Below are 23,292 nucleotides of genomic sequence, written 5' to 3' on the forward strand. Positions count from 1 at the left end.
CAGTGGCTTAGACCACATTGAGAATATGTCCAGTTCCATTTGTCTGATGACCTTCGAGCCTGCCGTGCCCACACAGAGCTGGGTTAATGTGGTGTACATCTGTCCCTGTCTAATCCTGGGAGCCACGTTTAAAACTGGGGAGTTCTGGGAGAGAGCTTGTTCAGGAGTCAGAGACACCCCAGAAGGGACTTGATGATGCCTCACCCCCTTCACTGCCCTTGCTCCTTTCTAAACCTAAAAGAAGGCGATCCAACAGGGCACTTTCAGATACACAGCACATGAACCTCAAAGATTATTAAGCCTTTCATTTGCTCTGCATTGACATTTATCTCTTTTTGTGCAACCACGTGAGGCTAGCAGGGCAAGGGAATGATCCAAGACCCAAAGAAGTTTGGCCCCTTGGTTGAGGTCACCCAGCTACTAATGACAGACCTGAGACCAAGCCCCAGCTCTGCTCATTCTAGTATTTCACTGCCTTCTCCTTAAACTGAAATTACCTTCCGATGTTAAGCATTTCAGGTCTTTTAAGGGAACACTACTTTTATTCTTCGCCCAGGTAACCGTGGTCATTGCAAAAGAATATCTTTTGAGAGAGTGGCCAGTCTGGGGTTACTGACATTGGGCTCCCAAAGCCTGAACGCTCGTGAGTAGAAACCAGTGTATTGCTCGTGGGCCAAGGAGAAAACATCTTGGCCAGTCAGCGTTCGCAGGCACGAGCCTCCCCAGCCAAGCCCGCTTGTCTGTGTTGGGATATGAGGTGTTCAGCCCGTGAGCATGCATAGCAGGAAATTTAGCGTAAGGAGAATGAAGCCAGCAAGGCTTCCACAAGGTATCTTTTTCTTGATGGGACCATCTATTCTAGGCACATGGGATCTTGTGACATCCGAACATTCGAAAGCAAAATAGCTTAGGTTTAGAACGCTTGAATTCAGATCCTGGCTGTGCCAAGTAAATAGTTGCATTACCACTGTCTTATCCGGGCTTCAGTTTGCTCAGATGTTAAGCCGCTGATTAAGGATTAAGTGAGGCTGTGGGGAGTCCAGGGCTCTGGCTGAGCTCACGTCTGCTGCACGCTTTGTTAAAATCCTCCTGGAAGGTGCCGGTCCTGGCTGAGCAGAGGTGCAGGGCTGCGGCAGCAGTGCCCTCCTAGCTTCCCAAGTGGGGGCTCTCCCCCAGCACCCATTTTTCCTTGTCTCTGTCTCTCATGCTTTGGTCTTCATCTTGTTCATTTGATACTGGCATCCTCCTATTACTCCCATGAAGGATCCTCACCTCACCCCTTTCATCCGGTTCCATTTCTCAGTTAAACCATATTTTTTCCCCGCTCCTGTGTTTGTACCTGTGGCGCCAGTGTCGGTAGGTGCAGGCCCCTGCACACATTGGCTCTTGGTGAGCCGTTTAACGAGGATGTCCTGCGTCGGGGTCCACTTGCAGCGACGCCAGCTCCCCAAGTTGGGATGGAAAGGAGGCAGCAGCCTTCAAGGCGTACGGTGGAGTGAAGGTCTCGGGTTTCCCTCCTCTGCGCAAAGACAGCTTAGACCGGGGAAAGGAGTTCTGTCTTCATGAGGAAGGGCAGGTGCCAGCATTTGTCTTGAGAACCTTCTCCCAGGGGAAAAGGAGGAAGGAACCCTCAGAGGGTCCCCTTCTTGACCTCAAGCCACCTTTAGACCCTCTCTCAGTATCTGGGAGGCAGGTGTTGCATCCACCAAAGCACTTCCTCTCTCCACCTCCGCCCCTCTCCATGCCCACCCCATGTTGGTGAGCAGAAGAAGACAAGGCCTCCCGAGGCGGGTGTGGGTGGGTGGTTGGCCTCTTTGCCCCAAAGGAAGCTGAGGTGTCCGGGGCCTCCGTGGGAAGGCCTAGGAGCCATTCCCAGGATACACACTCAGAGACCCCAGCTTTACAGCCCCTTAGTTACTGTACCAGGCATCAGGCCTAGTGATAATCAGCAGGTTCTTCTGGAACAGGAGGAAGGGCACATACCACAGGGAGACCCCACATCACGTGTGATTTGGGAGGTTTCGTGTGGGACCAGAGGTTGGCAGTAGGGGAGCTACCACTGCCTTCTTTTCCTGGACCTAACAAGAGCCATTGCACTTTACAGCCAGATGTGCTTCCCTGATGCGTCTTCCGTTATGAGTTCTTCCTGGTATTTACTAAAGAAACAGGACTCTGAAGTCTTACGTGTTTGCACACCGAATTCGGTTGATTGTGTGGTGGTTGATGTGTCTGTTAAAAGGCTGCCACCTGAATTTCCTTTCATCTTCCTCTACAGTTATTGTCATTGTAACTCGTAATTATGGCAATAATATAAATATCCTGTTTCTCCATAGCTGTTCTGAGATTTACGGTGTGAAAAATGCTGGTGCTAAAACGAAATCATTAATAGGAAGAAAAGCTAAATGACATGAAAACTTTTTTTTTTTTTGCGGTACGCGCGCCTCTCACTGTTGCGGCCTCTCCCGTTGCGGAGCACAGGCTCCGGACGCGCAGGCTCAGCGGCCATGGCTCACGGGCCCAGCCGCTCCGCGGCACGTGGGATCTTCCCGGACCGGGGCACGAACCCGTGTCCCCGGCATCGGCAGGCAGACTCCCAACCACTGCGCCACCAGGGGAGCCCGACATGAAAACTTTTATACAGCATCCAGAATTTGTCTCATCTTTTACAAGAAAGAGGTTTTTCCCTCTTTATGGTGACAAGTGCTGATGGTTCATCCAAGTAGATAAGAATGAAATCGCATCAAGTATTTGTTCATATTTCTATTCTTGTCTCTTTAGAGACCTACACATACTCTTTGAAGGGTATTTTCCAATAAAAATATAGGAAGGAGACATCCAGGGGATTATCATAAACATGAAAAAATACCAGTTCCTAACTGAAAACGGTAGAACCTCTGTGACAGCGTTCTGTCCCCTAAGCTGCAGACATTAGCAGTTTCCTTGGGCCTGCAGCTGAAAATAAGCTCACAGTTCCCATCATGAGCCCTCACTCCTTCTCCAAAGCAGACTTGAAAGAAATCTGGACTAACATGAGGCTAAATACGAGGAAGATTGTTCCACATACGAGGACCATGAGCCATAAGACCGCTTAGGACAGAGCTGGTAGAGACCCGAAAAGAAATTAGGGAAATGGAGACGCACGAATACGGAAACTAGTGTTCACTTCTGAGGGACCTTTGACAGAATCAGAAAACGAAAGCCAAATTGACAATTTTGAGAAGACATCAGATGTATGTGGAAATTACCTTTAGGGTAGAGGGAAAGAATACTAAGATTAGCTATTTGAGGGTGGTGAATAAAAAAGCAGTTAAAGCTAGAGATTTTCACACGCACGCACGCGCGCGCACACACACACGCACACAGTATTCCCCATTCTGCCCTCCTCCTCATTCACTGGTCTTCACGCATGTCATCAGATGACCACAGTACCTCCATCCTGAAAAGAAAGTCAGCCAACATTGGAACTGTAACAGGAGATCTTAGGATGGTCCTCCTGGATCATTGTAAAGCTGACTTCTCTTCTTAGCTGACCAGAGAGAATTAGTAAGATTTCTGAAAGCTGAAGAAAGGTCAGATAATTGTCCAGTTTTCACTAAAGGGGAAAGAGAAAAGTAGAAATTAAGGTTTGGAGGAAGTGTCCAGCAATTTAGAGGAATAAATTGAGGTCACTTTCAGGTAGTCCAAGGTGGTTTAGCCATCTTCTTTAGGGGCTGCTATTCTTAAATTTGGACACGTGAAAACGTGGGGGAAAGTATGCTACTTTGGCCTTGTTCAGGTCAAATATCCTAGAGCCAAGGATTCTTCACCTTTTTTGGCTGGTTTATATATTTTAGTTTTACTTTAGAAAAAAATCTTAAAACAGAAAACCATATCAACATTTGCGTGTCTACCATCTATAATTAACTAATTTTGTTAAATAATATCTTGTCTTATTTGGTTCAGATCCTTATTTTGTAAGAAGTCTCTCAATAATAATTAATTTTGTATCCTTTACCAATACCATCCTCCTTTTTTCTCTGTCTAGGCAGAAATAACTATCATGATTTCAGCTTTCTGAACCTTTCGTGGATCTTGGGCCCCCTTGAGCTAGCTAAAAGCCCATTTCCTGCCTCACCCTACCCTCATCAGAGAAACATCAGCACATAAACACAAATGTCCCGTGAACTGTTAAGAGGGTTCCCAGACCCCTAGCTGGATACTTTGGGAATTTAGAAACTCCAAATCGAGAACCCTTCCTTGAGGTTTTTTTTTTTTTTTTCTTGAGAATCCAGCTATCAGTCTACAAACAATGGGATCTAATTTAGGCAGAACCCCGTCCTTGCTGCCCTGGGAGCTGCTTTATGAAGCTTTAGACGTGCCCATTTGAGCAATGTTGGCCTTCTGCATTTGCTGTTGGCTGGTTTGTCATGGAGGATTTCTATTGCAGGATGAGAGGCAGCCACTTGGCCTCTGCAGTAACCACAGATCAATATTGCTGCTTACCCACAATATGAGGTCTTTGACAGGGTTAAAATTACCGTGGCTTCCAGTAGCAGCACTTTAATTTCATTCTGTCTGTTGCCTGCTATGAGAAATCATGTTGACTTAATTGCAGAATAAAAATAGAACTCCTTTGCTCTCCTGCCTTATTTAAATAGGGTGCTTTGCCATAGGGCCGTTCCCTTTCTTAGAGCCAGAGTGTATACAGAGTGGTTTTCTCCCTCCATCAAGGCTCATGCAGCTCAATATTTTGCAATCCAAAAATGGGCAGAAGACCTAAATAGACATTTCTCCAAAGAATATATACAGATTGCCAACACGTGAAAGAATGCTCAACATCATTAATCATTAGAGAAATGTAAATCAGAACTACAGTGAGGTATCACCTCACACCACTCAGAATGGCCATCATCAAAAACTCTACAAACAATAAATGCTGGAGAGGGTATGGAGAAAAGGGAACCCTCTTGCACTGCAGGTGGGAATGTGAATTGGTACAGCCACTATGGAGAACAGTATGGAGGTTCCTTAAAAAACTACAAATAGAACTACCATATGACCCAGCAATCCCACTACTGGGCATATACCCTAAGAAAACCATAATTCAAAAAGAGTCATGTACCACAATGTTCCTGGCAGCACTATTTACAATAGCCAGGACATGGAAGCAACCTAAGTGTCCATCCACAGATGAATGGATAAAGAAGACGTGGCACATATGTACAATGGAATATTACTCAGCCATAAAAAGAAACGAAATTGAGTTATTTGTAATGAGGTGGATGGACCTAGAGTCTGTCATACAGAGTGAAGTAAGTCAGAAAGAGAAAAACAAATACCATATGCTAGCACATATATATGGAATCTAAAAAAAAAAAAAGGTTCTGAAGAACCTAGGGGCAGGACAGGAATAAAGACGCAGATGTAGAGAATGGCCTTGAAGACACGGAGAGGGGGAAGGATAAGCTGGGACCAAATGAGAGACTGGCATGGACTTACGTATACTACCAAATGTAAAATAGATAGCTAGTAGGAAGCAGCTGCATAGCACAGGGAGATCAGCTCAGTGCTTTGTGACCACCTAGAGGAGTGGGATAGGGAGGGTGGGAGGGAGATGCAAGAGGGAGGGGATATGGGGATATATGTATACATACAGCTGATTCACTTTGTTATACAGCAGAAACTAACACACCGTTGTAATGCAGTTATACTCCAATAAAGATGTTAAAATAAATAAGTAAATTAAATTTTAAAACATAAAGACAGAAGTCTTTTCACCACTCCCCTTTGATGATTTCAGTGAATCTCCCTACCACACCCTTAACTTTTGTTTCAGCTTTATTGAGGCATAACTAACATATACAAGGAACACATATTTGAAGTGTACGATTTGAGGAGTGATATCTGAATACGTCTGTGAAACCATCACCACAATCAAAACGATGAATATATCCGTTATTCTTCAAAATTTCCAAACAACCACTAGTCTGCTTTTTGTTATTACAGATTTGTTTGCATTTTCCAGACTTTTATATAAAAGCAGTCATCGGGCGTGTACTCTCCTTTGTCTGGCTTTTTTCACTCAGCATCAGTACTTTCAATTCCATCCACATTGTTATGTGTACAAATAATTTGTCCCCTTTTATTAAGTAGTATTCCACCATATGGCTATGTCATAATTGTTAATCAGAACACCTGTTGATGGATATTTGCATTGTTTCCAGGTTTGATTATTATAAATAAATCTGCTACAAACATCCTATATAGAAGTTTTTCTACCTATATGATTTCATTTCTCTTGGATAAATACCTAGAAGTAGAATAGTTATATCATAGGGTGGGTATATTTTTAACTTCTTAGGAAACTACTAAATTCTTTTTTAAAGTGGTTATTTCCACCAGCAGTATATGAGAGTTCCAATTTCTCCATGTCCTTGTTAGCACTTAGAGTGGTCAGTGTTTTTAATTTTAGCCATTCTAGTGGGTATGTGGTGGTATCTTAATTTCCACCAAGGGTTAGAGGGCATTTTGTGACCAATTTGTCCACGACACTAGGAATGCTCATTCCCAGGTCGGGCGAGGGTTTCATTGATAGGCCACTGGACCAGACCCTGTTAGTAATAACCAAAAGGGTCTGGACCATCTGTCTTACTAGTCTGTTATGGTCCAGGAAATGGTTGCTTCTTCCCATTTCTAGAGTTGTGCGTTGATCTTATGGAACTATATATTTGGTCAATCATTTCAAGTCACCTACTCATCCTCAGTTTTATCTGAGGCTCAGTCACACATTTGGTAACGCAAGAAACAATAATCTTGTAAAATAGGCAGAATACAAGTAAGATAGCTGGTAACATTAATAAGGTCATAAGTAAGTATTTAAGCTGAGAACTTCCACTAGGTGCGGCCCAGTATAGTATCTGCCCAGATCATGTAAACAGTCTATTCTGCACCAATCGCTGTCTTTAAGGAAATCATATATTGATATTGTACCTAAAGTTCACCAAAGATTTCTACGTGTAAAGGTGAGTGGTGGGTCATCGTGACCCTTTGCAGGATTGAGAAAGGAATGTTATCTTCTAAGGAGTTACATGACTGGTGTCAGAAGAAGAAAAATTGGTCTTTAAGATTGAGCAGGTATTTCTGCTCTTGGGAAGGTCTGTTAACACGTCATGCAGATGCACAAGGCACACTAGAGGGGAGGGAGGAGGCCAAAGGGCAGAGAAAAAGTTTTATGTTTAAATTGTTCTTGTCTTGCCTTAAAATGTGAATTTTTATTTCATCAGTCAGATATATTTTCTGCAGATAGTTTCTCTTAGGGTGTCACCTGTATTTTCATTTTCATAACAGTGTCTGGCGGGGGGAGAAAAATGTATATTAAAAAAGAAAGGGGCTTCTCTGGTGGCGCAGTGGTTGAGAGTCCGCCTGCCGACGCAGGGGACACGGGTTCGTGCCCCGGTCCGGGAAGATCCCACATGCCGCGGAGCAGCTGGGCCCGTGAGCCATGGCCGCTGAGCCTGCGCGTCTGGAGCCTGTGCTCCGCAACAGGAGAGGCCACAACAGTGAGAGGCCCGTGTACCGCAAAAAAACAAAACAAAACAAACAAAAATAACCCAAAAAAGAAAGAAAATGACAGCAAGGCAGAGAGTTGAGAAAACAAAAAAGTGCAGATAGAACTCGGATAAAAATGAAAGTAAAATGAAAATATGTCTTACATATAAAATATTAAACATTTAGGATGAACTGGATGTTTGCAAAGGTTATCGAATTATTTTCAGGATTATACCCCAGTGTGGGGAAGAAAATAATCTTCCCTCTACTCTTCTGAGTTCTTGCCGGAGACCTCGTGTAATAAGACAGATTAACAAGAGAACAACAAAAGTTGATTCACATGGTGTACCTCATGGATAAATGGAAGATACCCAGCGGAAAAATGGGCAATTCCCAAGGTAGCCTAAGGCACCCACTTAAATACCACTTTCAGGCAAAGAAAAGAAAAGGTGTATGTGGTGGGAGGAGGCTGGTTACAGGAGGTGGCCAGGAAAAGCAGGGTTAACTAGGGTAAGGTTGTTGGCAGGTTTTAGAGCCTTCATCATCTATAAGATTCTCCTGTGATTTTCTCTCAGGCTTCTCTTACTGGTACAGAGGGGGAGACACCCTTACAAATGGAGATTTCTTTTATAAATGTGAATTACCCTTTCAAAAGAGGTAATTTCCTGTTTTCAGAGCATCCCCCGTGTCTGGTTTTTCTCAAAATAATCAACTCAAAAGCAATCTGTATGCCAAAGAGGCATATTTTGGGGTGACATACTTTGCTACCCTTCACCAGCCTCCTTCTTTGTCTTTCATTTGCCTGCCTGATTGATTCTCTTCTTGTTAACAACCTTATTGAGATATAATTGGCATATGGCAAAATTTACCCAGTTAAGGCATACAGTTTCTTGGTTTTCACTATATTTAGAGCTGTACACCTATCACCATAATAATAATTTTAGAACATTTTTGTCAACCCAAAAAGAAACCTCATGCCCTTTAGCAGTCATTCCTCATTCCCTTCATCCCCACTCCTAGCCCAAGGCGAACACTAATCTTTTTCTTGTCTCTGTAGATTGCCGATTCTGGACATTTCATGTAAACAGAATCGTATAGCATGTGATCTTTTGTAATTGGCTTCTTTCACTTAGCATAATGTTTTTAAAGTTCTAAGACATAAACTTTCAAATTCCTGCTTTTTTTAAATTAATTTTTATTGGAGTACAGTTCCTTTACAATGTTGTGTTAGTTTCTACTGTACAGCAAAGTCAATCAGCTATACGTATACATATATCCCCTCTTTTTTTTATTTCCTTCCCATTTAGGTCACCACAGAGCACTGAGTTCCCTGTGCTATACAGTAGCTTCTCATTAGTTATCTATTTTATACATAGTATCAACAGTGTATATATGTCAATCCCAGTCTCCCAGTTCATCCCACCCCCCTTCCCCCCTTGGTATCCATACGTTTGTTCTCTACGTTTGTGTGTCTATTTCTGCTTTGCAAATAAGATCATCTATACCATTTTTCTAGATTCCACATATATGCATTAATATACGATATTTGTTTTTCTCTTTCTGACTTCACTGTATGAAAATCTCTAGGTCCATCCACATCTCTATAAATGATGCAATTTCTTTCCTTTCTATGGCTGAGTAATATTCCATTGTATATGTGTACCACATCTTCTTTATTCATTCCTCTGTTGATGGGCATTTAGGTTGCTTCCATGTCCTGGCTATTGTAAATAGTGCTGCAGTGAACATTGGGATGCATGTGTCTTTTTGAATTATGGTTTTCTCTGGATATATGCCCAGTAGTGGGATTGCTGGCTTTTGAAAGTTTTAAAGCATAATATATGTGTTTTGTCCCCTATTTAAGAAGCTAAGATCACAAAGGTTATTCTCCTGTATTTTCTTCTACACAGTTCTAATTCTTACATTCAGGTTTATACTCCATTTCTAGTTCATCCATGCATATGGTGAGGAAAGGGTCAGGTTTATTTTCTTACCTATGGCTATCCAATTGTTCCAGCATCCTTTGTTGAAAAAATTGTCCTCATTGAATTAAAGGTGCTTTAGCACCTTTAATGAAAATCAGTTGACTATATGTGTGAATCTAGTTCTGGACTCTTTTCTGCCCCACTGATCTGTATGTCTGTGCACCAATATCCTGTTGTCTTGACCACTACTATAACTTTATAATGAGTCTTGAAATCAGGTATTCTAAAACTTACAGCTTTGTTCTTTTTCAAAATGGTTTAGCTATTCTAGGTCCTTTGTATTTTATATACATTTTAGAATCATCTTATCGATATCTTAAAAAAAAAAGCTTATTGGGGTTTTGACTGGGATCGTGGGGAGATTTGGGAATAATTGATCTTAATAGTCTTCTAATCCAAGAATATGGTATATCTCTCCATTTATTTAGGTCTTCCTTAATATTTTCAACGACATTTGTAGTTTTTAGCATCCACATCTTACACATCTGTTGTCAAATTTAACAGTATTTAACTTAACAGGTATTTCATGATTTTTTATGCTACTATAAATGGTATTGCTTTTTTCAAAATTCTCAATTTTTTACTGCATATAGAAATATAATTGATGTTTGTATATTGACCTTATATCCTGTGACCTTGCTTAACTCATTTATTCTAGCTTTTTTTCCCTTTTTTTTTTTAAACAAATGCCTTAGAAATTTCTACATAGGCATTCATGTTATTTATGAACAAAGACAATTTTACTTCTCCCTTTCCATCTGCATGCCATTTATTTCTTTTTCTTGCCTTGCTGCACTGGCCAGGAATACTAGTACAATACTGATGGAAGTGTGAGGATGAATATCCTTACCTTATTCTTGGTCTTAGGGGAAAACATGCAGTCTTGCACCATTTACTGTGAGTCTCCCCATCATACCTTTAATTCCTTGCTTATTCACGTTGTGTTGACCACTGTAGCAAAGGCAAATAGCAAAGCCTGTGGACTCCTTTGCTCTTTAGTCCCAGAGCTGTAGCCATTATTCACCTAGTGGCCTTACAACATGTATTGTTTCAGACAAATACAGTACAAGCCTTTTACAGTTAGGTAGTGGCAAATGCCCATTTGATCTAGAGCAATGGTTTACAACTTTGGCTGCAAATGAGAACCGCCTGGAGAACTTTTAGAAATTCTGGTGCCCAGGCCATACATCGGACCAATTCCATCAGTAGTCCTGATGGAAATGTATACTGTATTAAATTATGTATTAATTTATACAATCTTACCACAGCTCTATAATGAAAGGACTGTTTGTTGTGCTCATTTAATAGATAAGTAAACTGAGGCTTAGAGAGAAGATAAGTAACTGGACCACTGTTACTGAGGTACATTGACTCTAGAACCTACCCTTAATTCAGTTGCCTGCCAACTGGCTGTGTTAAAAAAGTAAAAGGCATCTAACCCCTCCCCTCCACCTCTCCATGGTTCTGGTGATCTTCTGGAACTAGTCTAGGATGCCATCATATTAGGACTTGTCTCCAGTAGTGTGTTGGTCTGTTATTCATTCATTCATTTGTTCACTCATTCACTGGTTTGTACTGAGTTAATATCTGCATGGTGCTATGTGTAGATAGGTCCTAGGGTGAGGGAATGAGAATAACAGAGCAGCTGAACTCAGAACAGTACCAAATATAAAATTTAGAAGATTGCAAGAGGAAGGAGGGTAGGGAATAGAGCCTGGGAAGTGGTTGCTCAAGAATCTTTGACTAATCAGTTCAAGTGTGTAACATAATGTCTTCTATGCACTGGTGTGTCTGGGGCTGGTCAATGTGTAACCCCAGTAAAGAAGATGTGGCACATATATACAATGGAATATTACTCAGCCATAAAAAGAAACGAAATTGAACTATTTGTAATGAAGTGGATAAACCTAGAGTCTGTCACACAGAGTGAAGTAAGTCAGAAAGAGAAAGACAAATACCGTATGCTAACACGTGTGTATGGAATTTAAGAAAAAAAAATGTCATGAAGAACCTAGGGGTAAGACAGGAATAAAGACACAGACCTACCAGAGAATGGACTTGAGGATATGGGGAGGGGGGAGGGTAAGCTGTGACAAAGCGAGAGAGAGGCATGGACATATATACACTACCAAACGTAAGGTAGATAGCTAGTGGGAAGCAGCCGCATAGCACAGGGAGATCAGCTAGGTGCTTTGTGACCGCCTGGAGGGGTGGGATAGGGAAGGTGGGAGGGAGGGAGACACAAGAGGGAAGAGATATGGGAACATGTTTATATGTATAGCTGATTCACTTTGTTGTAGGGCAGAAACTAACACACCATTGTAGAGCAATTGTACTCCAATAAAGATGTAAAAAAAAAAGTATAACCCCATTAACTCCCCCAACCCCAGATTTTTTTTTACCAACCTTCTTTTAAAGTTCTCTTACAGTTTTGGGGTCCAAAAGACATCTTTTCCAGACTCGTAAGAAGGAGTACGATACCTGGTCAGGTGAAAAGGGTATGGGATACCAAGAAGGGAATTAACATTTAATGAATGCCTACTGTGTTCCAGGCATTGTGCAAGATACTTCTCATGGGTTATTCCATTTGATGTTTATGCCACTCCTGAGGAGTAGGCATTATCCCAGTTTTACAGATGAGTAAACAGGTTCTGAGAGGTTCAGTAATCTGCCCATTGTTCACAAACCAGGAGCAGGTGAAGCTAGGTTTGAAACACAGGTTTGTCCAATACCAAAGCCCAGGCTTTGTCTGCTGCTCAGAATTGTCCATAGAGAGACAGCAGTGGTGCTTTCCTCCTGAATGTCTTAGCATTTCTAAATCTCAAGATGACCCCTCTGAAGCATGGGTAAGAGATGCAGGAAAGAATATTGAAAGAAGAATTTCAAGATTAGGGAGGAACAAGGTGGTGTAAGTCAGATGTAAATCCATGGTGGAAGATGGTAGGGAGCTCTCATCCATTTCATAATTCCATTCTTGAATGAATTTGAGAAGAAATCAGCTGAGGATGTCCTTTAAATTGGATTAGGGGTAGATTTTTAGTATCTTTTTTAACACCAGCAAAAAACAAACTTAAAACCCCTTTAAACTAGGTTTAAAAGAAGGAAAGTCCACAGGACTTCTCCCAGGAGAGCTTGCAGTCAAAACCCTGGAAATGGATTGTCCTTTCAGGAACAGCCCTTCTCAGAGAGGTTTTTGTCTCCGAGACCCCACCTGAGTCACACTTTTCTTCTGACCCCATATTTGCTTTGTCACAAACACCAGCTGACCTGCAGCCTTGGACATTCATGTTCACTCAGAGCATTCTTACATTTTGGGTAATTTCCGTGTGCGTATGTTTGTTTTAGGTACAAACAAAAGGACAAATAAGAACTTCATCTCCCTTGTGATCTTAGGGAAGTATGTCAGAATAGATCTTAGGAAAACTCCTGGTGCCCAGCTTTTCATTTCTCACATGAGGAAACTGAAGGCCAGTGCGTCTTATGTGTTTTCCCCTAAATTTCTAAAGTCACTTGGTGACAGAGTTGCAACTTCAAACCAGGATGTCTAGCTCTGCGTACACCAGCAAGAGTGGGCTTCCTGTCACAATGGCTACCGCCTTCCTTATGCGTTTGGCTTGTTCTTCACCCATAGATTCTTCAGAAACCAACCCCAGAACTCAAGCACCAGCTGGCTGCTTTCTCCAAGCGCGTGGCCGGTGCCGTGACCGAGCTCATCCAGGCAGCGGAGGCCATGAAAGGTAAGCTGGATTCTCTCGTGTCGTCCTGTGGGGCAGTCCTAGACAGCAAACTGAGCAGAGAGGATGGGCAGCCTACACAGGCCCTCTCTTGGCAAATGAAGTCAAAAGGAACACAGTGAGGAACTTTTTTTAAGAAGCAAATGGGAGTAGAGTTAGACTTTAAAAGTTACTATTCTCCTGAAACAAATCTTTTCTCCAGTCTTTGTATTACGTCCTTCAACTTAAATGTCATGATCCATCTAGAACCGCTCACTTCTCTTTTAAGGGTCTTGCCATCCATTTTTAACTGCATTTTCCTTCATCAGAATATTTATTCTCATTTAAATAATACACTTGGTGTTTAGAAACGGTGCTATCTGGGTAGTATATTGTTTGCACACCCCTTCGTGGTTATGAAGAAGCAATCAACTCACCCGGGAGGGATTTTCTTACCAGTTTCCCTTTGTTTGCATTTGAGGGGAATGGCTGTTCCTCCTGAGTTCCCAGGAGAAAAGAATGACAAATCTCTGTGCTCAGCATAGTCTCAAGTCTCCTGAGGATGCTTACTTGCATTCATGAACTCTAAGTTACAAGTCAGAGTAAAACTCAAGCAGGCCTTGGTCAATGAGATCTCGATTTTTGAAACTATCATTGATGACTGATCCTGTGGTAGGGCTGTCTATACAACTGATTGAGAAAATCAGGGTCAGACAGGCACTCCCCACCCCGACCCCTGCACCCAGCTGATGTTAGTGACAGCTGGAGAAAAGATCCCTTAGGACAACGCAGCTAGTCAGCATCCCTGCATGCAAATCGTGATATCGTTTGTAATTAAGTCACTGCCCTGAGGTCTGCAGCTACCAAGAATGACCCTCTTTGGACTGCTTTTAGGAACAGAGTGGGTGGATCCAGAAGACCCAACCGTCATTGCAGAAACAGAATTACTGGGGGCTGCAGCATCCATTGAGGCTGCTGCTAAGAAGTTAGAGCAGCTGAAGCCAAGAGCAAAACCAAAAGTGAGTGTCCACGTGTGGCTGCTTGTCTGATGTCAGTAGGTCTCCCGGTAGATGGCTGTGAAATGGAGCCAGATGGGCTGCAGGGAGCTCGTCTCCTTCCCTGGGGTTGGACTAGCAAGCTGCAAACCTGTTCTGCCTGCCCAGCACCTTTTTACAGGGTATGGAAAAAAACCCAAGGGTGGGTCTTTCAGGTTAACCATCCCAAGAAATACCTTTGGGTATCGAGAGGAAGAATCCCGGCATTTAAAATCTTGACTTCGTTCCGCTGTTACATAAAGCAGGTGTTGGATGTTTTCTATAGAAAGTCCCCGTTGCTGAATGTGAGATTGTCACCCTCTAATTTTCTGGTTTCCATAATGCTTTTCACCAGAAATAGCAATGCTGGGTCTCTCCTTTTCTTAAAATCAATAGAGGGTAGTGTGAACCTCAAAAGTGGACCCGGTAACAGATTTTTTCAGTATATGCTGGAGACTGTGGTTGGCTGGTGTGTTTTCTCCATCTATGTTTGTCATCTAGATAAATGTTGAGAACTTAGTTACTAAGATCATAAGTATGTGTTAAGAGAAAGTCATTTAAAAGAAAGAGATACTTTAAGTAAGGACAGTAGAGAGGACAATTATTACAAAAAAGAATGGTGCCCTGGTGCTGTCCAGGGGGCAAAGCCCAACCCTGTAAAGAAGCCACAGTCCCCCTGCCCCCATGGCTGTCTTCAGTGGGAAGATGGTAGAACCAGAGGAGGCCTCTTTATCTTTCTATTCAAGCAAGTCCCTACTGGTTCCTGTAACCCCACCTCCCTTCCAAGGATCCAGATACCTTAGGAATTAAAACCTGGCTCTTCTCTTCAAAAACAAAAAAGTTGTATCTCCCAGTTTAGGTGCCTAAAATTCTACCTTTTTTAAAAAAAAAAACAAAAACTTAAGGATGGTGTTTGAGTACTGGAATATACCAAAGCACTCAAAAGCAGTTCCCGGGCTGATGCTGTATGTAAAATAGACTTGGACATATAGTGAATCTGTTAGACTTGTGGACATTCTCAAAACCATGGAATTCTTAGAGCCAGTCTCCTAATTGTCACTCTAGATTTAATAAAGGCATTTTTAGAATTTCTCATCAAGATGTAATTTCAGATTTTTGGCCTCTGGGTTTTGAGTTTGCTGGGGTCCTCTTTACTGGCCTTACCTGAGGGTCTTAGGTGGTCTAAGTTTGTCCAAGTTTCTCTCAACAAACTTCAGAGCTAAGTGTAGGTGTAAGGGCAACTCCATTTTCTGGACTTGGCTTTATTTCTGCTTTATAAAAATAAGTTAATCGTGAGTAGAAAATGTACTTTCAGCTAAGAAGCAGCAGCCATTGACTGAGGTTTAGAGGCCTTAAACTTAATTCGTTTTTCCTTTTCCTTATCTGATTCACCACATACTTTCCTCTCTCGGGGAAGCTTCTGTCTGCTGCTTCTGGAGCCATGTCAGTTGATGCTCTTTCTCCTGGAGAAGTAGCTTGGCGCTAATTCACGTTGACCCTTCACCATACCCTAAGAGCTGCAGTCCCAATCCCTTTCCCATTGTCTTTTGCAGGGCCCTTCTGAGCTCTTGCACTTGTGAATGAAGGAGACAGGTGGGGGATGGACAAGAATGATGGTGGGATTGGAGTGATGGGAGGGTCTATGTTTTAAAATTTTGTAAGACAATGTTTTAAAAATAACAGCGCTTAAAAAGTTTGTGATGACTGCCACACTGGGCCAGTGGGCGTTCCCTACACTGCCCTAGGATCATCTAGCCTTTCTGTTTATAGTGTGGTGTGGATTTTTACAGAAAGCCAAGGTCACAGTTGACATAACTGTTGATTTGAGTCCCTTCCTTGGAGGTACCTACTCTAGGTCACTCCCATCTTCCTATTAGGAAGGGTACTTGGTTCTTCTAGAGTCTTTAGAATGATCTCTGAAGTCTTACTCTACCCAGTGACCAGAGGCTCCCACCACATGGATTACGTTATCCATAAAACTGTTTTGAAGAAATCATCAACCTAAACCACAGTTTTTGTGCCTGTCTGGGAGTGCCATTTGCTCTGTAGTAATACCGACGTGAAAAAAAATATCTTTCTTGACTTCAAGAAGGTATTTTTCCCCGGTTTAAAAAAAGAAAAAAATCCCAATCTAACATCAAAAGTCAACCAGTCTTTTGAGATTAACCAGTTCTTCCCATCCCCTTCCAAAACTAAACTCAATCAAATTAATCACAAATCCTCAGGATTCTGTAAGCAAGCAATTGCTGTTTCACCTCTACCCCTGTAACTCACATACACACCTGCAGGCACCCCACTATCGGGTGAATATGCTTTGCTTCCATATCTGGGAAGCATTTGCACTGCTTTGAGGGAGTTTGGGAGATGTGCAATGTTTTTGTTTAAATTGTTTTGCTCACCACATTCTCAGGTTGCCTATTTTAATAATAGAGTGGTCTGGGGTTTATTGAAGATGGTTCCTGGTATATTCCCACCTCAGGCCCTTAAAACATAAGCACCTCTTTTTGCCTGGAATCGCCCAGACACAAATAACAGATTGGCATCGCTGAGTCCACTGTTTGCTTGGGAAGATGGTGTAAAGGCAAAATGAGAATGTCGGTGAGCCCTGGTGCATGTGCCTATGATACTAATGATGGCGCCGTTTCCACACCTGCAGACACACTGTGCTTCACAGACAGGTAAAAGAGGTGCCCCAATGGCGTCCCCACCAACTCCCTCCCCGCCCCCACCCCCCCCCCCCCGCGGCTGCAGCCTGCCATGCTGTGCCCATTCTCAGCTCAGTCAGACCTGGATGCCTTTCTGCAGGCCTCTGTGTGATATGTTTGATATATTAGGTTGTTATTTAATCCAACTATATATCAAACATATTCCTACAGTGTCTTGCCCTGTCTCCGGGGGTTCCTAATATAGCTTAGAAGGCAACAGGAAAGAATATGTTAGAATCACAAGTAGATTTAGAAGATGGAGTGCTCATTACATTTCATTATGTTATATCCCATTTCTTCTTGTAGCATTTAAAGCCTGTATCCGTACTGCTAGATTATTTTGTTTATTTTAGAAACAAATCGTAATTATTGATGTTTCATAAGAGCTTGAGATATTATGTATAGTTTAGTTTTGTGCAGTGATGAGTCCTTAAAGGATGTGCTCGGTGGGGAAAAAGAAAACCCATGTTTGTGATACGGGGTCAGGATTATAACCTCCAAACACATCTGGATTTATATTTCATTTTAGTTCAGTTTTATCCTGATCTTCAGTTTAGAAATTAGTCATTTTCATGATCAATCTTTCAGCAAAAATTCAAGCACGAATCAACTATGTAATGTTCCTTTACACCCATAGTAACAAAACGTATAAACCAGACCAGCCAAACCAGATGTATGGATGGTGAGTCACTGGGCTTCATATAAACTTTGGAGGATGAAGTATATCTAATAAAGATAACATAGTGTGGATTATACTCTGTCCGTTGAGTTTCCTGTTATAGGTTAACTTGTCAGTAGAGGTTGATAATATTTAGAATATGCCGACAATCAGAAAGTAATTCCACAGCCTAATTGGGTGCAACAGGAAGTTCAGGATTATGAAACATTTTTTTCTGGCATGTAACAGACTTCTTTAGTTGACTTTGACCTCCTCCTCCTGGAAGAGCCTTGTGAAGTATGTGTGAGTTCATTCTGTTCTCTCGCAACAAAATACTAGAGCACTGCTTTCTGAAAAGAGAACTATTGTGCTAATGGCTCCGATGTGGGGAGCAAAGAGGAAGTGCTCTAGTAAAGGACACTCCTGAATATGCAAGCAGTACCCCATGCAGGTAGTGAGCCAGTGGTGTGAACAGGCAGGTCAGGAAAGCTTCCCTTGTTTGGGGTCTAGGAGCCATCTCCACGCTGCTCACAGGGACTGCCTAGTGACAAGTCAGAGCAGCAGGGGAGGGGAAAATACAGTGTTGCAGTCCCAGCCTCCAGAGTTAGGAAGTGGAACCTGTCCCTGGGATCCTTCTTCACTGAGGAGACAGCAGTGGCTGTGCACCAGCAGGAACTCTTTCATATGGTCTTCAAGATGCTGCCACAATCAGGGCTACCTTCACGCAGCTAGAGAGCATTGTTTTAAGTCCAGTTAAAGTTGTTTGACCAAAATGACAAATTGTCATGGAAAAGCAACAGCAAGGTCTTCTGAATAACGAAAAGCACAGTTTAAAAGGACCTGAACTTTGAAGCCTGTACATTAAAATTGATGTATCTTTGTTTCGTACATCTTGCTGTTGACCAGCATGCTCTACTGATTATTGGGTGAAGGGGGAAAGACGACCAGATGTTCAGGGAGAAGGAGGATACAGCATTTTTTCTGTGGCCAGAGCGTGACATTGAGCTCTTGTGCCACTGACTGTTTCCAGGCCAGGAGACGCGAGGTCGGGGGAGGAGTGAAGGTGAGTGGGGTGTTCAGCTAGTGCGTGTTCCCACGTGACTCCCCGCCAGGTAAAGTAGTGGGTCTCCCAGAGCCTTCTCAGACACACACAATTCATGTCATTTGAGTTTACAGTGTGGCAAATTTACCTGATTAAATCTTTGAAAGAATTCTGTCATCTGTTCTTCATCCAGGCTTCCTAGATAGACATTCAGGTGCCTTCATATTTATTTTTTTGAGAGTATGACACATCTTTAAGAATTTTTCTATCAAACCGAAATCGCAATTAATAGATTCTGATCAAGGAGGAATGGATAGATATTCATATATATCTGTAGAATAAACCTGGAATGACATAAAGGAAAAAAAACAGAAATAGCAGTTAAAAGATTATCCCAGTGGTATTACTGTTCATTAAAAAATAAAGTGGTGGCGAGTGTGGGAAAACTTCCCCCAAGATACTAACCGAGCATGCTCACACCTTGTCCCTCAGACGCTGCAGGAACATGCATTACTCCACGTCTGGATGCAGAGGCTGGTCCCTCCCCAGGTTGCTGGCATTACCATTTGGCAGTGCTTTCTCTCTGTCACCTGCTTTGTCCATTGACAATTTCCCCAGAGTTTTCCCTGGGACCAGGCCAACCCAGGGGGAGCCAAGGCCAGCTGAACAGCTCTGGTCTCGTGGCAGTTCCAGTGGTTCTGAGAAGTTTCCCTTTTATTAGGACTAGTAAACGTGGTGGCCCTAAAGACAGCCCACCCATGGGTCCTCTGGAAGAGAACCTGACCAGGTTCGCAGACCGTTCAGGTCTTTGGGTACAGGCTAAGGTCTCCCCCCCACGCACCACTCAACTCAGTATCAGCAGCAAACTGGTAGCGGCCAAACTGGCTACAAACAAAGGAGAAACAGAGCTGCCTGTTCCACTCAGGCTTCCACCTGGCAGGAAAATGCTTCACTTGTGTTGTGGGAGTTCTCAGTGTTGGCCTCCATTTTTATCCCTCAAGGACATTTAAATTATATGCAAATGTTCACACTTAAAAAAAATTATACCCAAAGAATTTTTTTTTAAATTTGTGATGTGATAAGACCTTGTTTTTAATAGTAAGCATCCTACAAGGCTTTCAGTAACACAGGAAAAAGCATGATTCCTAACTGGAAAGACAGTGCTGTGAGTTGTAATCTGGTTTTTGTAGCCAGTTGTGAGAGAAACGACCATTGTGCTTACCAGTTCTCAGCAAGGCGGTCCCTCAAAGGAGATTTTCAAGGAGGGAGGTAGAAATCAGGGCAGTGACCCTTTGGCCATCTCCTATGTGTGCCTTTGACTCCTTCACTGTCAAGTCCATCAGGGGAAGGGGCCACAGGGATGTAATTCACAAAGAAAAAGGCCAGAAAGAGGACCACAGATGGAAGTGTTCTTCCTCTGCTAGACGCATGACCAAGGACCTGTCTGGGAGGATGGGCCTGGTGGAGGCTGGGAAAGATACTGCAGGAAGGAGGCCAAAAGAGTGGGAGCAAAAGAAAAAGGAGTCTGTGCTAATTTTAGTCCATGCATTCTTTAAAAGGGTTTCACCTGAAACCATAACATGTCAGAGCTAAAGGACCAGGAGGGTTGAGTTTGCTCTTGAAATTACAAACAGAAAATGTTTGATACCTGGAGAAGAGCAGCAAATTCCCCAAAATCACGTGGCCAAAAGCGCAGAGCAGAGACTGAAACCCAGTTGTCTGTCTCCTGATTGGGTGTCAAGGGAGTAGCTAGAAGCAGTACCAGCACTTGACACTTAATCTTTGATTTGTGTTTTTTATTTATATTGTAGGTTGTAGTCAGAAATGGCAGCTAGAATCTTTGTTAGAATTATGAGCGGAAAACAGGGTTCAGGCAGAGAAACAGACTAAAAGTCTGAACAACAGTTTTTGAAACCACAAAAAATATATGTAGTAATAGAAAGAAAAATGAAATAAATTCTAATAGTTATTGAGCATTTACTATGAGTCAGTTATGCTCTGTGTATATTAATAATTTATTTATAACAGCCCTATCAGCTATGTAGGAGGGAAGGTAGTTTCAGAAAAGGAATGAATTGACACAAACATTATGTTCTCAGAATGTTACCAAGTCCAGGCTCGTACTGCTTGCCACACAACAGGCCAGTAAATTGAGAGATGAGGTGTTGGGGTGGGGAATAGCGACTTTATTTGGAAAGACAGCAGACTGAGAAGATGATGGACTCACGTCTCAAAGAACCATCTTCCCTGAGTTAGGATTCAGCCTCCTTTAATACTAAAAGGGGAGGGGGTGTGGTTGGCTGCTGCAAACTTCTTGGTTCCGGGATCCTTTGTTCTTGCAGCTGTCCCAGTAGGTCTGGTCACAATGTTCCTATAAACCTCCAACCAGACACATGTTATTCTCTGTCCTGCAACTTTTTATCTCTATATGAATGGAAAAGTGTTATACCTTTAAAGGTCAGAGCCTTGACAGTGGGCTAGCTTGTAAATTTCATGCTACAGGCAACATTCTTATAGCAAAAGCAATAGAATACAGAGGTTAAAGTAAAAGAAACAGATCCAATATGGAGTCAGATTTGTTCCTATTACAAGAATCCCTGAAAGGCCAAAAGACAAAATAAAAATGAGGAAAGGCCTCCCCTTTTCTGTCCCCCTTTCCACCCTCCTTCCCCCTCTCTATCAGCACAACAGGAGTCTCAAATGCTCCCAAGAGTGGGAAGCAGGCAGCCAGGGAGTCAGCCCAAAGTGTGGCCTTTCCCAAGAGGGATCTCGCCAGACCTCTAACTTTTTAAAAGAGGAGCTCTGGAGAAGATCACCAAACAAGAAAAATACCAGCAAAGGGGTGCTTAGACTTTTCTCAAAGCTACCGAAAAGACAAGGCTAGAGTCTGCTAGACAGTCCTGGAAGGACAGTTGCTGAGAGCTACAAGTGACCTGGCCAATGGTCTTTTCTAGTGGAGGGGACCAGGGAAAGAGCATTGTACAGGGGATGAGAAGGTGGATTCAGCTCTCAGAAGCTGTGGCTGACACCTTCATTAAGCAGGGAAGACTGTTAGTTTGCACATCTGTGACATTATTTTGTTAAGAGAGCCTCTTAGTAAAATGCTGCTGTGTTTTGCATCTGTATACGCATGAGTCAGTGTCAGAGACTATGAGTGCCAGTTGAGGGATACAGATAGAGCATACAATTAACAACCCATAGCATTCCACAGGGCAGGAGCCAGTGCTTTGATGTGTGTGTCCAATCGTCCCCAGGAATCAGGAATGGAAAGTTACTGATGGGGACACTTACTCCATGCATCTCCCCTTCTCTTACTATGTAAATTGTTCTCTGGCTGAACTCCGGTACTCAGAGACTCATCTTAAATGGATACATTCTCTCAACAAACCTTTATCACATGGGCTTTCCTACCTAACGTTGTGCTCCAGAGATGTAAGTTGGATGAAACACGGTCCATGCCCTGGAGGAGATTGCAGGCTGGTAGGATTCAGCTGACTGGTGTGTCTGTTCTCCTGAGCCCAGACCAGCACTCCCCCCATGGTAGCCCATACCACCTGCATCTTCCACCAGATCCTCGGTGATCTGAGCAAGGAAGGGCTGTCCATTTAGCAGCCCATTGAGTGAAAGCATTTCCTTACATCCAGATGCCATGGACTCCAGATTCTTCCCCAGGGTCCCCTTGCAGCAGCTCCAACTTACTGTTCTTCTCCTCAATCTCCCAGCTACAGTGGGGTTTGTTCTATTAACAATTCCTGCATTTTAATTGTGATCCTTTTATTCAGGGAAGTCCTTCAAAGCCCAAGCCAATTCCATTTCTCTCCTTTTTTGCGCCGTGGTTAAGCACATGTCCTCCCTTCTCTCACTGCCCTCACACCCCTCTCCCAGATTCCATTCTGTACGCTGGTGGGAGCTGAAGCCAATGGGAATTTGGACTTGGGTGCCGTGGCTTTTCACCAAGTCTCCTTGGCTTGGGGAGATCCCATTTTCTCAGGCTAGAAGTTGTATGGTATGAGGAAACATCAGCATTATGTCTCATTTCAGCAGGAGAGATAGAGTGGGCATTTAGTCTTAATGGTAAACCTGGCCCACAGAAAGGTACCAGTCCTGCAGGTAGAAGGCAGATCTCATCATGGAACTCTGCCCAACTGCAGCATCTAAATGTTTGCCCTCCATCACAGTCGGCTTTATTAATCCTTTTTCTTGGGAAACTCTCTCATACTTTTTAATCAGAGGAAATGTCTCTCAGCGATAAGGCTTCCTGCCATGTCCATTTTAAAGTCTAGAGATCTTATGGAAAGAAAAAGAAAAATTCATCAAAGGGCATTACAGCCCTTGCCATTGCAGGAAAAATCTGTGGCTGTCAGAAATATTTCCAAGTTGAGTATGTATTTCGAACATGTGTTTAAAAAAAAAACAACCAGCCAGGGCAGCGAAAGATATGGGAGAGCCCTTTTCAATCAGTTCTAATTAGATATTCTTTCAGATCTATCCATGCTTAGAGTTAGCACTTCGTTTTGGGGAAATTCCATTTTTGTGCATTTTAAAATTGGGGAAATCAGAAACCTGCTGTGAAGTAGACTCATCCTTGGAACCCATAGCATAGCTGAGGCCCCCTGCACCTGCAGCAA

At 42.8% G+C, this 23,292-nt stretch overlaps 1 protein-coding gene across 7 annotated transcripts in view; it reads left to right on the forward strand.

Annotated features, from left to right (window-relative positions):
* TLN2 (talin 2) overlaps positions 1-23,292 on the forward strand; it is a 448,850-nt gene that overhangs the window by 415,339 nt on the left and 10,219 nt on the right. For all 7 annotated transcript variants that reach the window (XM_060151222.1, XM_060151260.1, XM_060151243.1 and 4 more), the window contains 2 exons: positions 13,144-13,249; positions 14,120-14,244. In XM_060151222.1, coding sequence (XP_060007205.1) covers positions 13,144-13,249; positions 14,120-14,244 — 231 coding nt within the window. The remainder of the gene's footprint in view (positions 1-13,143; positions 13,250-14,119; positions 14,245-23,292) is intronic.

The sequence above is a fragment of the Lagenorhynchus albirostris genome, chromosome 1, assembly GCF_949774975.1.
Source record: "Lagenorhynchus albirostris chromosome 1, mLagAlb1.1, whole genome shotgun sequence".
Lineage (NCBI taxonomy): Eukaryota > Metazoa > Chordata > Mammalia > Artiodactyla > Delphinidae > Lagenorhynchus > Lagenorhynchus albirostris.